The sequence below is a fragment of the Boleophthalmus pectinirostris genome, unplaced genomic scaffold (assembly GCF_026225935.1).
Source record: "Boleophthalmus pectinirostris isolate CB_2022bp ecotype Guang Dong unplaced genomic scaffold, ASM2622593v1 HiC_scaffold_4, whole genome shotgun sequence".
Lineage (NCBI taxonomy): Eukaryota > Metazoa > Chordata > Actinopteri > Gobiiformes > Gobiidae > Boleophthalmus > Boleophthalmus pectinirostris.
The window spans coordinates 30,317,919-30,335,031 of NW_026571353.1; the positions used below are offsets into that span (position 1 = coordinate 30,317,919).

A 17,113-nucleotide genomic window follows, 5' to 3' on the forward strand; every position below is an offset into this window, starting at 1 on the left:
CTAACAGTTGCACCCCTGCTGCTGCAGAGGGGGGGCGCTGTCCGTCAGTTTGGCGGTGGGGGCTCCGGAGGTCACGGCGGGGTCACTGTCCAAGCTTTCGGACATCTTGTCGCAGATCAGGTCCACCAGGCGCTCGAACGTCTGCTTCACGTTGATGTTGTCTTTGGCGCTTGTCTCGAAGAATTCAAAACCTGGAAAATGCAAAGGAAATGTAAAAGATCAAGTGATAATGTATGTATTTATATATTGTATTATGTTTTCTGTTTTTGGACAACAAGATGAGAAAACCCCAAATTTCAAGCTATTGGTCAACTACTATCTGCTGCATAGATAATGTGGGGGGAGAGCGTGTAGAGACATTCAGGGGCTAAAACAAATGTTGGAAAGTTATTTATTTATTCATTCATATATTTATTTATGTATTTTTTTACAGAGGGACAAGATGAACTGGAACAAAATGTATGTGTAGGTAATACAGAATCCTGCAATGGGTAGTTGCTGAAACGGGCGGGTTTTACGGGCGGGTATGCGGGCGGGTGTGACAAACAGGAGAAAAATACTTGATGTCCATTGCCCTGGAAACAAGTGCCATTTTCCAATCTTTTCCCAGCACAATGGATCAGGCTGAGAGAGTGACTTTTGTATATTTATTTCATACAAACATCAACGGAGGTGATGGGCTCGCGGCTGCGCTCCTGATTTAGTCCTGGTTTAGACCTGGTTTAGTCCTGGTTTAGACCTGGTTTAGTCCTGGTTTAGACCTGGTTTAGTCCTGGTTTAGACCTGGTTGAGTCCTGGTTTAGACCTGGTTGAGTCCTAGTTTAGACCTGGTTTAGTCCTGGTTTAGACCTGGTTTAGTCCTGGTTTAGACCTGGTGTAGTCCTGGTTTAGACCTGGTTGAGTCCTAGTTTAGACCTGGTTTAGTCCTGGTTTAGACCTGGTTTAGTCCTGGTTTAGACCTGGTTGAGTCCTAGTTTAGACCTGGTTGAGTCCTGGTTTAGACCTGGTTGAGTCCTAGTTTAGACCTGGTTTAGTCCTGGTTTAGACCTGGTGTAGTCCTGGCGATCGGCTCAGCTGTTGCGGTGTGCATATATTTATGCTAATGACACTGGTTTAGTCTTGGCTTAGACCTGGATCAGTCCTGTTGTAGTCCTGGTCCAGTCCTGGTGTAGTTTTGGCAATCAGCTCTATGATTTGTGGGGTTTATATATTTATAATCCGCTAATGACACAGCATAGGTTAAATTCCTGGTTTAGTCCTGGTTTAGTCTTGGACTACTGGGTGGTCGGACTAATGGGCTGATCCCAATTTATCTCGAGCATGGGCGGGTAACGGGTGCAATGTTAACTTGTCCGGGCGGGTGTGGATTTAACTTTGATATAATCATGGGTTAATGGGCGGGTGTGGAGCTGTACTACGCGGGTGCAGGTTTCCAAAAATGTACCCGTGCAGGACTCTGATGTAACACACTGTACAGATAAAGTGTAAAATGGGGAGAGAGAGCAGAGAGACATTCAGTAAGTATCGAAATTGGGAGTTGAACCCACAACACTGACAGCGCCACAACCTCAAATATATTAAGTATGTTGTTTTAAATTGCTGTTTTTATTGCTGTTTTTATTTCTTTTCAGATCATACATTATTTTTATCACCTTTTCCATCTGGAGACAAGTTACAAGACAAGTCTGGAGGTGTAAATTACATGTTGAGCAGCGTATGGAAGAAATAGGCAGCCACTGTTACTTCTTATAGGCCTGTCTGTATCCTAGCAGATGCAGCAGATAAATTCTTATCAGATGAATATGACTGATAATAACAGTTTATATGTATCATACCTTTTAATATTTCCTCATTAGCACTTGTCAAACTCACTCAGTTTCTCAGCATTGACATCTGGCCATGTACACACATTTAGATCTGCTTTTTCACAGCATATTTTAACAATATATCAGTCTCTTTATTCTGGCTAATGAGTTTGAGTTAGAAATCAGATGCAGACAAACATAACAAAATGTACTCACTGATGAAAATAATGTCAGGTACCATGGGTTTCAAAATGGTTGTTAGTAATTAGTAATTTAAAACTAAATATTATATCTTTTGAATTGGAAAATGTCCTCAAAATGGAAGCTGTGACCTATGAGTAATACTGATACTTTGCAGTGACATCGCGCTGGGGGTGTTCTACGTGTATTTCTGTTGGCAGGATGTTAGTTACCATGGTGACACAATGCACACATTGGCAAACACATACAAAAAGTTTTAAGATTCTGTGAAAATTCAAGAAAAACAAATTGGATGGAAAATGGATTTAAACAACATATTTTCTGGAGCCTGAGATCCACACGAAGGTTCATGATCGTGTTTAGGAGTTTGATTTTCAACAAAAAGTGAAAGTGACTGACTGAAAAACTGTTGGTCACTGCTAGCGAGCTTGTGACTGTAATTTTGTTTAATTTTATTAGAAAGAGCACAAATCAGCTCACCTGTTGTAGTTCCAACTAAGTCAGTTGTTTCTGGTGAGATTGTGTTAAAATTTTATAAAAGTGTGTAACAGAGCTTCAGACAGAGCAGTGTTTACTCTCGGTGTAACCCTACATATACATATTCTATTGCATTATTATAAGTCATTTATTTTATCTTATTTTATTTTATTTTTTCCTTTATGTACGTTTTACATTTATATTGATATTATGTGTGGGGAAAAAACTGGAAAAAAAAACAAAAAAAAAAAACATATAGGTATTCGTGCCAGGCGTTCGGGGCTGTGCACGAGTGAGTTCATGCAGTTAGTGTGTGTTTACATTCCACCACTACATGTGCCGCTACATGCAAGGCTCGGCTCTTTAATATTCACAAGGAAACTCGACAGTAATTGGGGTGGCAGTGTTTCCTGCAGTGCTTTATCGTTAGGGTGGCCGCCTTGACAACAATTGCCCAACACCTTGACTACCTCCCTCCGAAACCTGTCGCACCCTGGTCCTCACTTTCGCCTTTTAGTCATTTAAAACACGGAATCTCAGCTATTGCAAACAAAGTGGACAAGTTGTTTTCTCTGGCCAAAAATATGAAGACTGAGTAAAACTTCATGCTGGAACTTTTATTGCTGCGCTTTAAGTTTTGAAAAATTTTGCTTACTGTTTACAAGGAATTTATTTTTTGTAATATCGCACATACAACATCACACATTTGTTGCTTATTTGAGAATATTTTATTTAACTTATTACTATTACCAATCAGCACTTTGTATTTATTTTATTTTCCCGTTTGCATAATGTTAAAACAAATTGTTGGTTTAATAAACACACAAATGGTTTTGCATTTTGCTCCCATACTGTGACCTCAAAACCGAGGTACATACCGAACCATGATTTTTGTTTACCGTGACCCCCCTAGTGTCCACAGTTAACATCACTCCCCAGAGAGTATTGATGATGGATTACGCTTTTATAACCTGGAAGTGCACCTAACATTTTTAACACAGTTGAATCTAATTATGTCTTTCCGTGTCTAGTATTTTTTTATTTTTTACACTATCTGTCTAACATGTTCAAATTCTCATATCATACTTTCTCTTCCTGTTTCTCTCAGGACTTACCGAGCTGTTCAGCGAGCAGACGTCCACTGTCCACAGACACCACCCGCTCCTCCTCCATATCACATTTGTTTCCAGCCAGCACCACCTGCGCGTTATCCCAAGAATACGTCTTTATCTGGGTCGACCTATCGCACAAACAAACAACGCACAACAACAGAAAATTTGAACATGTCCCATTACATAACACAGCATCCTTAGAAGACATTGACTCATTGCCGGTTGCACAAAAGTGGATCAGATCCTTGGCTACTTTCTCCAAATCGTCATTCAAAAACAAAATTGACCTAGAAATTCAAAAAGCGCCGAAGCCAATTGCATGGTGACATAATGAGGAGAAAATACAACGCTTGAGTCATTTGTTCATATGTGAGACGGAGAGGAAATGAAGCAGTGATGGTGGTGCTGAAGTGAAAGTAGGGCAGGGGAAGAGGGAGAGAGGAGGTTATGACCGGTCCGGCTCCGCTCTGGTCTCCTGGTGTGTTTTAGATCAGTGTTTCTCAAACTGTGGTGCGTGAGCTGCTTCAGGCGGTGCTTGGACAGCGCTTCACTTTGTCCATTTCATTTTATCCACTTTTCATATCATCTCCTGGATCAGTTCTTGTTTAGAACTACAGTGGAAATGATGTAACCCATGTTTAGACCTGGTTTAGCCTTATTAGACCTGGTATAGTCCTGTTATATTTATATATTTGATTCATATCTAGTGGTACTCGAAATTCTAATATTTTCTTAGGTATTACTTGGTGTGAGAGCCACAAATACATAATGTAACAAAATGCAGAGCTGAGAACTGATCATTATACTTATAAAATTGGGTCCGGTCAAGCAGTAACGGAGGGAAACAGGGGCAGATTTTTTACATTCAAATAGCTCTTATTCAGAAACTAGAGGGACTATTGAAATAAATAAAGTATCAGAATGTAGGAAAGAGTTAACACTCCAACAGGGTAAAGTTAAACCTGTGATATTCTTTCAAGTTGTTGACCAAAAATTTAAAAACTCATGTCTATAACGGAGGGATTGAAATATGCAGCACTTTTTGGGCAATAAATATAAACAGTGATAACTAGCGGTTCTCACTTACATATCCTTAACAAACTGGTTTGAATATTTGCTTCATATAGTTTTCTACCATATGGTACAAGATTAAGTTGAAAAACCTCTTACTTTTTGAGTAATGAGATTTTTTATTAAGAAAGGTCATGGTAACGGAGGGAAAAGTAACGGAGGGAAAATTGTGCAAACAAGTAGAAGGTGCATGATTTTGTATAATTTGTCGCTTTTTTCTTCCGAATACTTTAATATTACTTCAAAATGAAAGGAAACTATTTCTATAAAATATTATATTATCATTTTAAATACTTTTTTTTTTTTTTTATCATGTACCTTCATCAACAGTTCAAAGATCGAATAACACAAGATATGATGAAATACATCCATTTATTTACATGATTTGCAGGTCTTTGAAATTTGGGAAATAATTTTTGTTCCATGTTTCATACATGGTCTGTTTAAAACGTATGTAACTTTAGAACCAAAAATGGTACAGAAAAAAGGTCAACAGTTTCATAAACTAGAGTACATATGTATCTGTTGAATACATTTTTATATCAAACGCATTAACTTGAATTTTTGGCCTTGCTGTTTACTTCTGCTTGACCGAGCCCAGTTATAGATATCCTTTCATATTAATAATTAGTAGTATTAGTTTTAACAGTATTAGTCGTATGTAGTGCTCTTCCTGAAACTCAATGTTGCTTTACTCTTCCGTGCATCATTCAGTCACTCCACAGTTGGTGAAGGTGAATTACTATGACAGACTGTAAAAAAAAAAGTGGGCTAAGTGAGTGTGATGTTACCTGCCGCTCAAATGAGGCTTGCGATGCTCATGGTTACAGGAGTGAATCTGGAGCCCGGCTCTGTGTTATGAATAGGATTTTTTTGGCAGATAAAATAGTGGGAAAAAATCTGGATCATGTAAAGCGGGTTAATATGAACATTTTAAGATCAAAATGACGAGGCTCACTGCAGCAGTTATAGAGAGGGCGTCAAGATTCTAATGTAAGTCAATTGGAGCCAGAAAGAACCAGAAGCCCCACGGTTGAAAATCTACACAATCGTCCTCTCCATACACCACCTACACTCTCACACCACATTCATACTAGACAATGTGGGCGAAGTGTCTTGCTTACAGACACAACAACAGTTTTTGCCACTGCTGCTCCACTGTGGCACCAGATATTCCCAGCGGTCTCCCCTCCAAGTCCAGACCAGGCCCGGCCCTGCTTAGCTTCTGCAGATCTGACAAGGAGGTCTGGCCATTATAGTATTAGTTTTATTAGCTCAAAGTCTCAATTACGTTAATTCATTGATGGAAGTGTGGCTGCCAATCTGCACCATCAGCCTCTCACACCACCACCAACACACATCACTTTCATAGTAAGTAATATGGAATAGTCTTGCAAGTCTTAGAAAAGTGTCTTGCCTAAGAACACACCAACAATTTTGTCACTGTTACCCACTTATTACTCATATGTGTGCAAATGAAAACTCTCCTGTGTTTTTTTTTTTTTTTTTTTGAGAAAGATAAACCTAGCCAGGCTGGCGCCACCTAGTGCCTCCGCTCAATTTCATTTCTCTCCAGTAACTAAGTCAGAAATCAGAATACACTTGATGGTTTGCAAGAACCTCGGAAGTTGTGGACCACGAAGAGCTGTGAAGCCATGACGTCAAACTCAAGCCCCTGTCTGGGTCCATTTTGTGGTGCAGCACAACAGTAAACAAAGCGGTTGAGATTGATGTAGATGAAGACATACATTCTGTGTTGGCAACGATTCCCGAGATCGAGGATTTAAAGGGAACAAAGAGAATGTTTGGTGAATTTTATCAAGGAGAAAGACGTTATTGCCCTTCACATTACATACGTCACGACCAAATAGCAGTGATTGGTTAAATAAAAAAGTCATCGAACGAACGAATCCTAATGCTGCGAGGTCACCAACCGTCTGATGAATCAGACTCTGATAAACCAACATAACATGGTAAACAGTAGCTTTAAAAGGCTATAAAATTGTATAATATATATGGCTACAGCAAGGCCTTTCAACAGAATATCATTGCTTACGTATAGAGCCTGTCTGGTCTCATTTAGCTCATCTGAAATAAAACTGCAGCGTAACTACAGCTACAAGTTCCGGTTCTTGTATCTAAAAACACAGCTCTCTAATATGATTTATACACTGGATAAGATACAGAATGCCATTTGCAATCCTAAATATAAAACAATTAGATGAATGGTCTGCTAACTGTAATAAGCGTAATACTGTTCCATTTGTCCATGTCACGGGCAGGAAATGGAAACGTCATCGTCTAATGCGGAGCGGGAAGAAGGAGAGGTTGCCATAGAAACCGTCTTTTTTTTCTGCAACCTTGTCACAAAGAAGGAGGGAGCGAGGGAGAGTGGATTTAACGCCTGAGGGAAAGGCAAAATGGAGAGAGGGAGAGAGAGAAAGAGGAGTGGAGGGGTGGGGTCTGTGCCGTCTGAGGCCTGGTGGACATGTGCGTAGGATCATATGCACCGCAGGAGTGTACACAGACATTAATAGACCACTGAGACCTGGTTTAGTCCTGGTTTACATCTGGTTCAGTCTTGGTCTAGTTCCAATTTTATTTGAAATGCATCTTGCTATAGACTTGGATTAGTTTTACCTTAGACCTGACCTCATTTTTAAGACCTTGCCTTTAGTTTTTAGTTAAGACCTTTAGTTTTGGTCCTGTTTTTATTTTGCCCAGTCCTGGTTTAGTCCAGTTTAGGCACTTTCAGATCAAATTTAGTCCTGATTTAGACCTTTTAAAAATATGATTTAGTCTTGATTGACATCTGACTGGGACCTGTTTAGTCTGGTTTAGTCCTGGTTTAGTTCTGCCTTAGCCCTCTTTATTCCTGTTTTAGTACTAGTCCTGGCTTAGTCCTGTTTTAGTCCTGGTCTAATACTAGTCCTGTTTTAGTCCTGGTTTAGTCCAAGTCCTGTTTTAGTCCTGTTTTAATCCTGCTTTAGTCGTGATCTAGTTCTAGTCCTGTTTTAATCCTGTTTAAGTCCTGGTTTAGTCCAAGTCTTGTTTTAATCCTGTTTTAAACCTGTTTTAGTCCTGGTTTAATCCTAGTCCTATTTTAAACCTGTTTTAGTCCTGGTTTAGTCCTAGTCCTGTTTTGGTCCTGTTTTAAACCTGTTTTAGTCCTGGTTTAGTCCTAGTCCTGTTTTGGTCCTGTTTTAAACCTGTTTTAGTCCTGGTTTAGTCCTAGTCCTGTTTTGGTCCTGTTTTAAACCTGTTTTAGTCCTGGTCTAGTTCTAGTCCTGTTTAAACCTGTTTTAGTCCCGGTTTAATCCTAGTCCTGTTTTAGTTATGTTTTAGTCCTGGATTAGCCCTCTTTTTTCCTGTTTTATTCTTTGTTTAGTCCTGATCTAGTCCTAGTCCTGTTTTAATCCTGTTTTAGTCCTGTTTTAATCCTGTTTTAGTCCTGTTTTAGTCCTATTTTAGTCCTGGTTTAGTCCTATTTTAGTCCTGGTTTAGTCCTATTTTAGTCCTGGTTTAGCCCTGGTTTAGTCCCTGCATTCACAGTAAATCAGAAAAATAGCAGATCCAGACAAGTGAGTTCTTTTTTAAGAGCGCACAGCTGTGGACAGAAGTGCTCCATCAAAGTGTCCGAGTGCCTTTAAAAAGAACAAGTCTGGCTCTAAAAAGACACGAGGACTTTAATAGCTCTGTTTAGACTCAGGGTTATGGTCTTTATGTCCCCTCTGTCTCAGTCCAGGCGGCTCCTCTGGCTCTGAGTGAGTGAGCTCTCTACAACAGGCTGTGTGTGTAACAGGCTGTGTGTGTAACAGGCTGTGTGTGTAACAGGCTGTGTGTGTAACAGGCTAACAGGCTGTGTGTGTGTAACAGGCTGTGTGTAACAGTGTGTGTGTAACAGGCTGTGTATAACAGGCTGTGTGTGTAACAGGCTGTGTGTGTATAATAGGCTGTGTGTGTAACAGGCTGTGTGTGTAACAGGCTGTGTGTGTAACAGGCTGTGTGTGTATAATAGGCTGTGTGTAACAGGCTGTGTGTGTAACAGGCTGTGTGTGTAACAGGCTGTGTGTATAACAGGCTGTGTGTGTAACAGGCTGTGTGTGTTAACGGCTGTGTGTGTAACAGGCTGTGTGTGTAACAGGCTGTGTGTGTAACAGGCTGTGTGTGTAACAGGCTGTGTGTGTAACAGGCTGTGTGTGTAACAGGCTGTGTGTGTATAACAGGCTGTGTGTGTGTAACAGGCTGTGTGTGTAACAGGCTGTGTGTATAATAGGCTGTGTGTGTAACAGGCTGTGTGTGTATAATAGACTGTGTGTGTATAATAGGCTGTGTGTGTATAATAGGCTGTGTGTGTAACAGGCTGTGTGTGTAACAGGCTGTGTGTATAATAGGCTGTGTGTGTATAATAGGCTGTGTGTGTAACAGGCTGTGTGTGTATAATAGGCTGTGTGTGTGTAACAGGCTGTGTGTGTATAATAGGCTGTGTGTGTATAATAGGCTGTGTGTGTATAATAGGCTGTGTGTGTAACAGGCTGTGTGTGTATAATAGGCTGTGTGTGTATAATAGGCTGTGTGTGTATAATAGGCTGTGTGTGTAACAGGCTGTGTGTGTATAATAGGCTGTGTGTGTAACAGGCTGTGTGTGTAACAGTGTGTGTGTATAATAGGCTGTGTGTGTAACAGGCTGTGTGTGTATAATAGACTGTGTGTGTATAATAGGCTGTGTGTGTATAATAGGCTGTGTGTGTAACAGGGTGTGTGTGTAACAGGCTGTGTGTTATAATAGGCTGTGTGTGTAACAGGCTGTGTGTGTATAATAGACTGTGTGTGTAACAGGCTGTGTGTATAATAGGCTGTGTGTGTATAATAGGCTGTGTGTGTAACAGGCTGTGTGTGAATAATAGACTGTGTGTGTAACAGGCTGTGTGTATAATAGGCTGTGTGTGTATAATAGGCTGTGTGTGTATAACAGTCTGTGTGTGTAACAGACTGTGTGTGTAACAGGCTGTGTGTATAATAGGCTGTGTGTGTAACAGGCTGTGTGTGTATAACAGTAACAGGCTGTGTGTATAATAGGCTGTGTGTGATAAATAGGCTGTGTGTGTAACAGGTGTGTATAATAGGCTGTGTGTGTATAATAGGCTGTGTGTGTATAATAGGCTGTGTGTGTAACAGGCTGTGTGTGTATAATAGACTGTGTGTAACAGGCTGTGTGTTATAATAGGCTGTGTGTGTATAATAGGCTGTGTGTGTAATAGGCTGTGTGTATAATAGGCTGTGTGTGTATAATAGGCTGTGTGTGTATAATAGACTGTGTGTGTATAATAGACTGTGTGTGTATAACAGTCTCTGTGTGTATAATAGGCTGTGTGTGTAACAGGCTGTGTGTGTAACAGGCTGTGTGTGTATAACAGTCTGTGTGTATAATAGGCTGTGTGTGTATAATAGGAGTCAGGAGAATGGACTCAGTGAGGACAGAGGAGGACGGTCACATCACATCTGTGTGTCTGGAGGCGACACTTCCATTAAGCCTGTTGTGATTTTATAGTGTTATTTGTATCTTTGGTTCATGTGCGGACACATGTCGTGTTTTAGTGTTTAGTCATACTACAGTACACACTGTTGTACACGGCCCACCTCTGCACTAACTACAGAGCGGCTGTGTGCACACTGCAGGTGGTCTGATGATGCTTTGAGTGAGCTCTAGAGGAGGCCATGATGGACTGCTGTGTGTTTGTCACTGCACAGATCAACACCGACACTGAGCGACTCTCACCAACAAGTGAACATTACATTACACTAATACATGTAATGCATTAATACTTAAAGGGACAGTTGGGAATTTTGGACATTGGACCTCCTTCCCTAGTGAGCCAGAGTGTTGGAAACGTGTGGAGACACTTTTTAAAATATTCCATCCAGTCCTTGTATTTGCAGAGGTCGCTGGTGCTAGGCTAGTGCATGTCAATGGCCATAGTTATCCTGCCACTAAAAACAGTCTTACCCACTCCACAAAACACCTGAAGAAAATCTATTATTAGGCCAGACTATCGATGTAAATGTCTCTGTTGATAGAATAATGTTTGAAATAAAACTAACCTTCGCATGAATCGTCACTTGTTGAGGGACTATTTTCTCAGCAGCAGCAGAATTTTACTTTGCCAGTAAGACAGGTGCAAGGTGATATCAGTCCGCCACTGCCAAACTTTCTATCAGGAAGTACAACTTGCTGCTGCTGCTCAGACATAAATCCTTCAAATGCAAGGTTGGTTTTATTTCTAAAATTATTCTATCGACGCAGACATTTACATGGACAGTCTGGCGTAATAATAGTTTTGCTTCGGGTGTTTTGTGGAGTGGGTAAGACAGGATAACTATGGCCATTGACATGCACTAGCCTAGCACCAGTGACCTCTGCAAATACAAGGACCGGATGAAATATTTAAAAAAGTGTCTCCGCACGTCTCCAACACTCACTAGGAAATGAGGCCCTATATCCAAAACTCCAAACTGCCCCTTTAAACAAAATGTGTTTTAGAAAAATACATGAACTATGAAAATGTTGAAATAAAACTATTAACAAATAAACTAAATATTTTTGCTATGAATACCAATTATAGATCTGCAGGACTGAAGCATTTATCCTCACCACAGGAGATGGGACTAGAGCAGCATTACACCTCTGTATGAGTGTATGAGTGTAATCCAAACTCCTCTGCAGGCTCTCTGTGTGTCAAGCATTAGGCTGCTAATATTAGCACATGTTCATTTTTCATGTACTTTTCTCTCCTTCTCCTCTCCCTCCCCGTCACATCCTCTCCACTCCTCTCATTACTCTCTCTCTCTCTCGCTTCCCTCCATGCCCCTCTCTCTTTCTGTCACCCCTCTCCCCCTCTCCCTCCTCTTCCTCCCTCTCTCTCTGTTCTCCTGGTGTCAGTGAGGTGAGGTGAGACCGGAGTGAAGGTGAGAATGACACTCTGAGCACACGGCGGCTGCACACAAAAAGAGACACATTTATCAGCACAAACAAACCAAGAGAGAGAGAGGGAGAGAGACAGAGAAAGAGAGACAGAAAGAGAGAAAGGGAGAAAGAGAAAAAGAGAGAAAGAGAGAATATAACCCAGAAACCTGCTTCTGTGTGAGACTTTAACATGTTTACTCTAGGGTGTGGGGGATGAACTAAACCTGGACTAAACTAGGACTAAACCAGAAAAAATCCATGATTAAACCAGGCCTAAACTAGGATTAAACAATGACTAAACCAGAATTAAACCAGGATTAAACCAGGACTAAACTAACAACGACTGAACCAGGATTAAACCAGGATTTAATCAGGCCTAAACTAGGATTAAACAATGACTAAACCAGGACTAAACCAGGCCTAAACTAGGATTAAACAATGACTAAACCAGGACTAAACCAGGCCTAAACTAGGATTAAACAATGACTAAACCAGAATTAAACCAGGAATAAATCGGGCCTAAACTAGGATTAAACAATTACTAAATCAGATTTAAACCAGGCCTAAACTAGAATAAAACAACGACTAAACCAAGATTAAACCAGGACTAAACCAGGACTAAACTAACAACGACTGAAAAAGGATTAAACCAGGATTAAACCAGGTCTAAACCAGGATAAAATCATAACTAAACCAGGCCTAAACTAGGACAAAACCAAGACTAAACCAGGTTTAAACTAGGATTAAATAACGACTAAACCAGGACTAAACCAGGACTAAACTAGACCTAAACTAGGATTAAACAATTTACTAAACCAGGACTAAACCTGGACTAATCCTGGTCTAAACCAGGACTAAACCAGGCCTAAACTAGGATTAAACAACAACTAAACCAGGATTAAACCAGGACTAAACCAGGACTAAACTAGGACTAAACCAAGACTAAACCAGGCCTAAATTAGGACTAAACACAAACTAATTCAAGACTAAACCAGGTCTAAACTAGGATTAAACAACAACTAAACCAGGACGAAACCAAGACTAAACCAGGACTAAACTAGGACTAAACACGCACTAATCCAGGACTGAACCAGGACTGAACCAAGACTAAGGCCAAACCAAGTTTACTCCTGTGACCAGAAGAATAATCAAGGCCTAAACACCACATCATTACTCAGTGAGAAAAATCTGCAATGGGAGCTCAGTACAAACTATATACAGAGTTTTATCTCGCTCTTATTATAAAATCATCTTTGGACAATACATCATTTGTTTACTAATCATCATTTAAATATGACCTACAGTTGTGTTAATGACTTTTATGATGATCAAGCAGCCCTGAATGAAAAATGTGTCTTTATTTCCCCAGAGATAATGGGAGCAGATGGACCCAGCCCATCCCAGAGAGTGATAATAAAAGTGCAGTTTGGAGCTAAAACGAGGACATAGGTTTGAACATGAATCACTTCGAGGATTAGGCCCATTCAGGAGATGCTTAAGCTGCTGATGAGGCACTGCAGCACGGACCTGCTCCAGCCCACAGCTCTCCTCCAACCAACATCTCTCTGGAGTCTGGAGCATTTGCGATTTTGCGGAAATTGTCATAAATTTACATGTGAATACACTTTTTTGATGAGGGCGCATTTTTAAACAATGATACTTAACGTTAAGGAGGAGAAGAATTTTAAGACGTTTTGCAAATGAGAATCCAGTAGCATCTATGTAATAATGAGGATGTTGTTTTGTATCCAGATTAGCAGGTGAAACGGCCAAGTTTACAGGTTCTGTCGAGAGTAGAATGTGTGTTTTTCAGTGAAGTTTTTCAGAATAAAAATTGCTGTTGGGTGCTGATGTTTACTGGTGGGTGCGCTTGGTTTATTCGCTGCCACAGGCCTGACATTCATTGTGTTTTGTGGGGCATGAAGTGAGTTGTTTCTGTTATCTAATGCAGTCTGTTTAAATTTCGTTGGTGCTGGTGGTTGCTGGTGTTGGTGGGTTCTGCTGGTGGGTGCTGGTGGGTGCTGGTGGGTGCTGTAGGTTTCTGGTAGGTCCTGGTTGGGCCTGGTGGGTGCTGTTGGGTTCTGCAGGTTTCTGGTAGGTGCTGGTCGGTGCTGCTGGTTTCTGGTGGATGCTGGTGGGCTCCGGTGAGTCCTGGTTGGTGCTGCAGGTTTCTGGTGGGTGGTGGCAGTTGCTGGTATTGCTGTTGGGTGCTGTTGGGTGCTGTTGGGTGCTGCAGGTTTCTGGTAGGTCCTAGAAGGTGCTAGTGGTTGCCGGTGTTTGTTGGTGGGTGCTGCTGGTTTGTGGTAGGTCCTGGTAGGTGTTAGTGGTTGCTGGTGTTTGCTGGTGGGTGCTACAGATTTCTGGTGGGTGCTGGTGTTTGCTGTTTGGTGCTGGTGGGCTCTGGTGGGTGCTGGTTTCTAGTAGATGCTGGTGGGTGCTGTAGGTTTTTGGTAGGTCCTGGTTGGACCAGGTGGGTGCTGTTGGATGTTGCAGGTTTCTGGTAGGTGCTGGTGGTTGGTGGTGTTTGCTGGTGTTTGCTGTTTGGTGCTGGTGGGTTCTGGTGGGTGCTGTAGGATTCTGTTAGGTCCTGGTTTTGCCTGGTGGGTGCTGTTGGGTGCTGCAGGTTTCTGGTAGGTGCTGGTGGTTGGTGGTGTTTGCTGTTGGGTGCTGGTGGGTTCTGGTGGGTGCTGGTGGTTTCTAGTTGGTCCTGGTTGGGCTTGGTGGGTGCTGTTGGTTACTGCTGGTTTCTAGTAGGTGCTAATGGTTGTCGGTGTTTGCTGTTGGGTGCTGCTGGTTTTTAGTAGGTCCTGGTTGGTCCTGGTTGATCCTGGTGGGTGCTGTTGGGTGCTGGTGGTTGCTGGAGTTTGCTGTTGGGTGCTGGTGGGCTCTGGTGGGTGCTGCAGGCTTCTGGTAGGTGCTGGTGGGTGCTGTAGTTTTATGGTAGGTCTTGGTTGGGTCTGGTGGGTGCTGGTAGGTCCTTGTTGGGCCTGATGGGTGCTGGTAGGTCCTTGTTGGGCCTGATGGGTGCTGGTAGGTCCTTGTTGGGCCTGGTGGGTGCTGCTAGGTCCTGGTGGATGCGCTTGGTTTATTCGCTGCCACAGGCCAGACATTGATTGTGTTTTGTGGGGCGTGCAGTCAGTTAATGTCTGTGTTATAATCTGATGCAGTCTGTTCAGATTTCATTAGACAGGCACATGACATATTGACATTGAGAGCTGCTGCGTCTCTGTGCACCAGGACATTTACTTTACTTTATCTTGTGCCAATAAACTACTGCTCTTACACTCTAGCCCACAACACTACACAACACTGTCTTTGGTTTTGCGTGCAAGAAACATGTCAACAAGATCTGCAAACTGAAGGAATTTAAACTAAGCTCAAAACTATATATGCCACACTCAGCATGATCAGTGAAGGAAATTTGAGCACTGAAATGATGGAGTATGTTCACTTTAAAGGTCCTATATTACCCACATTTGACTCTTGTGAACTTTAAAACATGTTAGAATCGTGTTACCTCCTCAAAAACATACCTGGAGTGGAGTGTTTTGTTTCATTCATTTGACTAACCATTTATTATTATTATTATTGTTAATCTGTGGAATCAATTTTGAGTCATATAGTTCAAAGAACACTTGTAAAACATCAAGCAAAAAATTATATATCAAAATACCAAATAAATAAATCAATAAATGAAATTGTAATAATAAAATACATAAGATTGCAATCAAATTATTTCTGTAAACATCTGAAATATCCATCTTTGCCTCTTTTATTTTTGTTCCACGTCTGCTTCAGTTTTGCTTGAGGCACTCCCTGACTTTTTGCTTGCAGTATTGTCTGTCAGACATAAATTAACTAATGGGAATGCACCCATGGAAGTCCCACCCTCCTGCCACGTCTGTGCCAAAACTGCAACCACAAAGTCAGAGAGAGCAAATGAGAAAGCTGAAATCATAACCAAAGAAAATGGGACAAAAGAAAACTGAGAAAGACACGGAACAAAATAAAATGTTTCCAAAGAGGCAAAGACAGATATTTTAGATTACACAAATAATCTGATTACAAATGTGTTTATTTTATTTCACTTTTTTGTTTGATCTTTTTTATTTGGTATTTTGATTTATACTGGTTTGCTTGATGTTTTCAAAAGCATTCTTTGAACTATTTGACTCAAAATTTATTCCATATAAGTCACAAAGCTCCAAATGCTCTGTTCCACTTTGGGATATCATGTAGCTGTAGCTTTTCCTGTATCACCACATGACATCACAAGGTGTTTCAGAGTGTTTTTAGTTTGAGAGGAGAACTGTAAGACACTAAATATATTGGATTTGTCTGTCAAACATGTGTTAATGAAACAAAACACAACTCCAGGTATTATGAGATGAGGAAACATTATATCAGTACAGTCCCTCTAAACATGGACTAAACCTGGAACTAAACCAAGACTAGAACAGGACCAAACCAAGTCTACATCAGGACTAAACTGGGCTCAAACCAGAACCAAACCAGGACAAGTCTGATTTGGATCACTGAAACATGAGTGAATCAAAAATGATTTCCAGGAATATATGATGAGGGAACAACATTAGAGTGTAGAGTTTTACAATCTATTTCCATCCACTTGTGCTCTGAATGACCAGTAGCTGTAGTGAAATGTGAGCATTTCTATACTAATCTCAACTAATTTACAGACACAATTAGAAATTTTTTTAATGGATTGAATCTGATTATTGTTACTGGGAATATAATCTAAAATATACAGACTTCTTGTCAGTGTGCCCCACCCGTTGAGTATAATAGAGAAAGTTAAAGTACTGTACCAGTCCTGCACGGCTCCAAAGGACTCCTCGTTGGTGATGTCGTACATGAGGATGAAGCCCATGGCGCCGCGGTAATACGCCGTGGTGATGGTGCGGTAACGCTCCTGCCCCGCTGTGTCCTGCACACAAAACACATGAATGCACTTTGATTCACACGTCTTTACAAATAATATCAAATGCTCAATTTATAGAACAGAAATTCAGTGATAAAATGAATTGAATGCTGAGGAATATTCCACAGTATTTGTGGTGGTTGCCATTGTTGTGGTTGACTGCTCTTGTGGCTGACTGGTTGGCAAAGTGACCAATTTTTAAACTTTTATATTTTTTATTTTAAATTTTGTACTTATTTTTTAGGATTTAGATGAACTAAGAAGTGCAGCTTGTGCAGTTCAAAAGACAGAAGTTAAGGACTGTGTGATTTCAGCATTTTCTTTTTTCCTGTATGCATGGTGACATGGAGCCACCTATGCTAAACATCTAACTCTGAAATGCCTGATTTTTTACACCAGATATGGCAGAAGACCAGATCTTCCAGAGGAAACACTCTCATCACCAACTGAAACAACAGTGTGAAGTGAGAGAGTGAGGCTTAAAAGTGTCTAGGCTGCTGTGATACTTGGACTAAAGAACAGAGAAGAGGGACACTTTTGTCCT

At 41.0% G+C, this 17,113-nt stretch overlaps 1 protein-coding gene across 1 annotated transcript in view; it reads right to left on the reverse strand.

The window, feature by feature from the left end:
- The window catches only part of rab3c (RAB3C, member RAS oncogene family), a 40,714-nt gene continuing 23,601 nt past the window's right edge, over window positions 1–17,113 (reverse strand). Inside the window, exons 3-5 of the mRNA XM_020932354.1 lie at window positions 16,457–16,575; window positions 3,599–3,723; window positions 1–191 (exon numbers count right to left, since the gene is read on the reverse strand). Of these exons, the coding sequence (XP_020788013.1) occupies window positions 1–191; window positions 3,599–3,723; window positions 16,457–16,575 (435 nt within the window). The remainder of the gene's footprint in view (window positions 192–3,598; window positions 3,724–16,456; window positions 16,576–17,113) is intronic.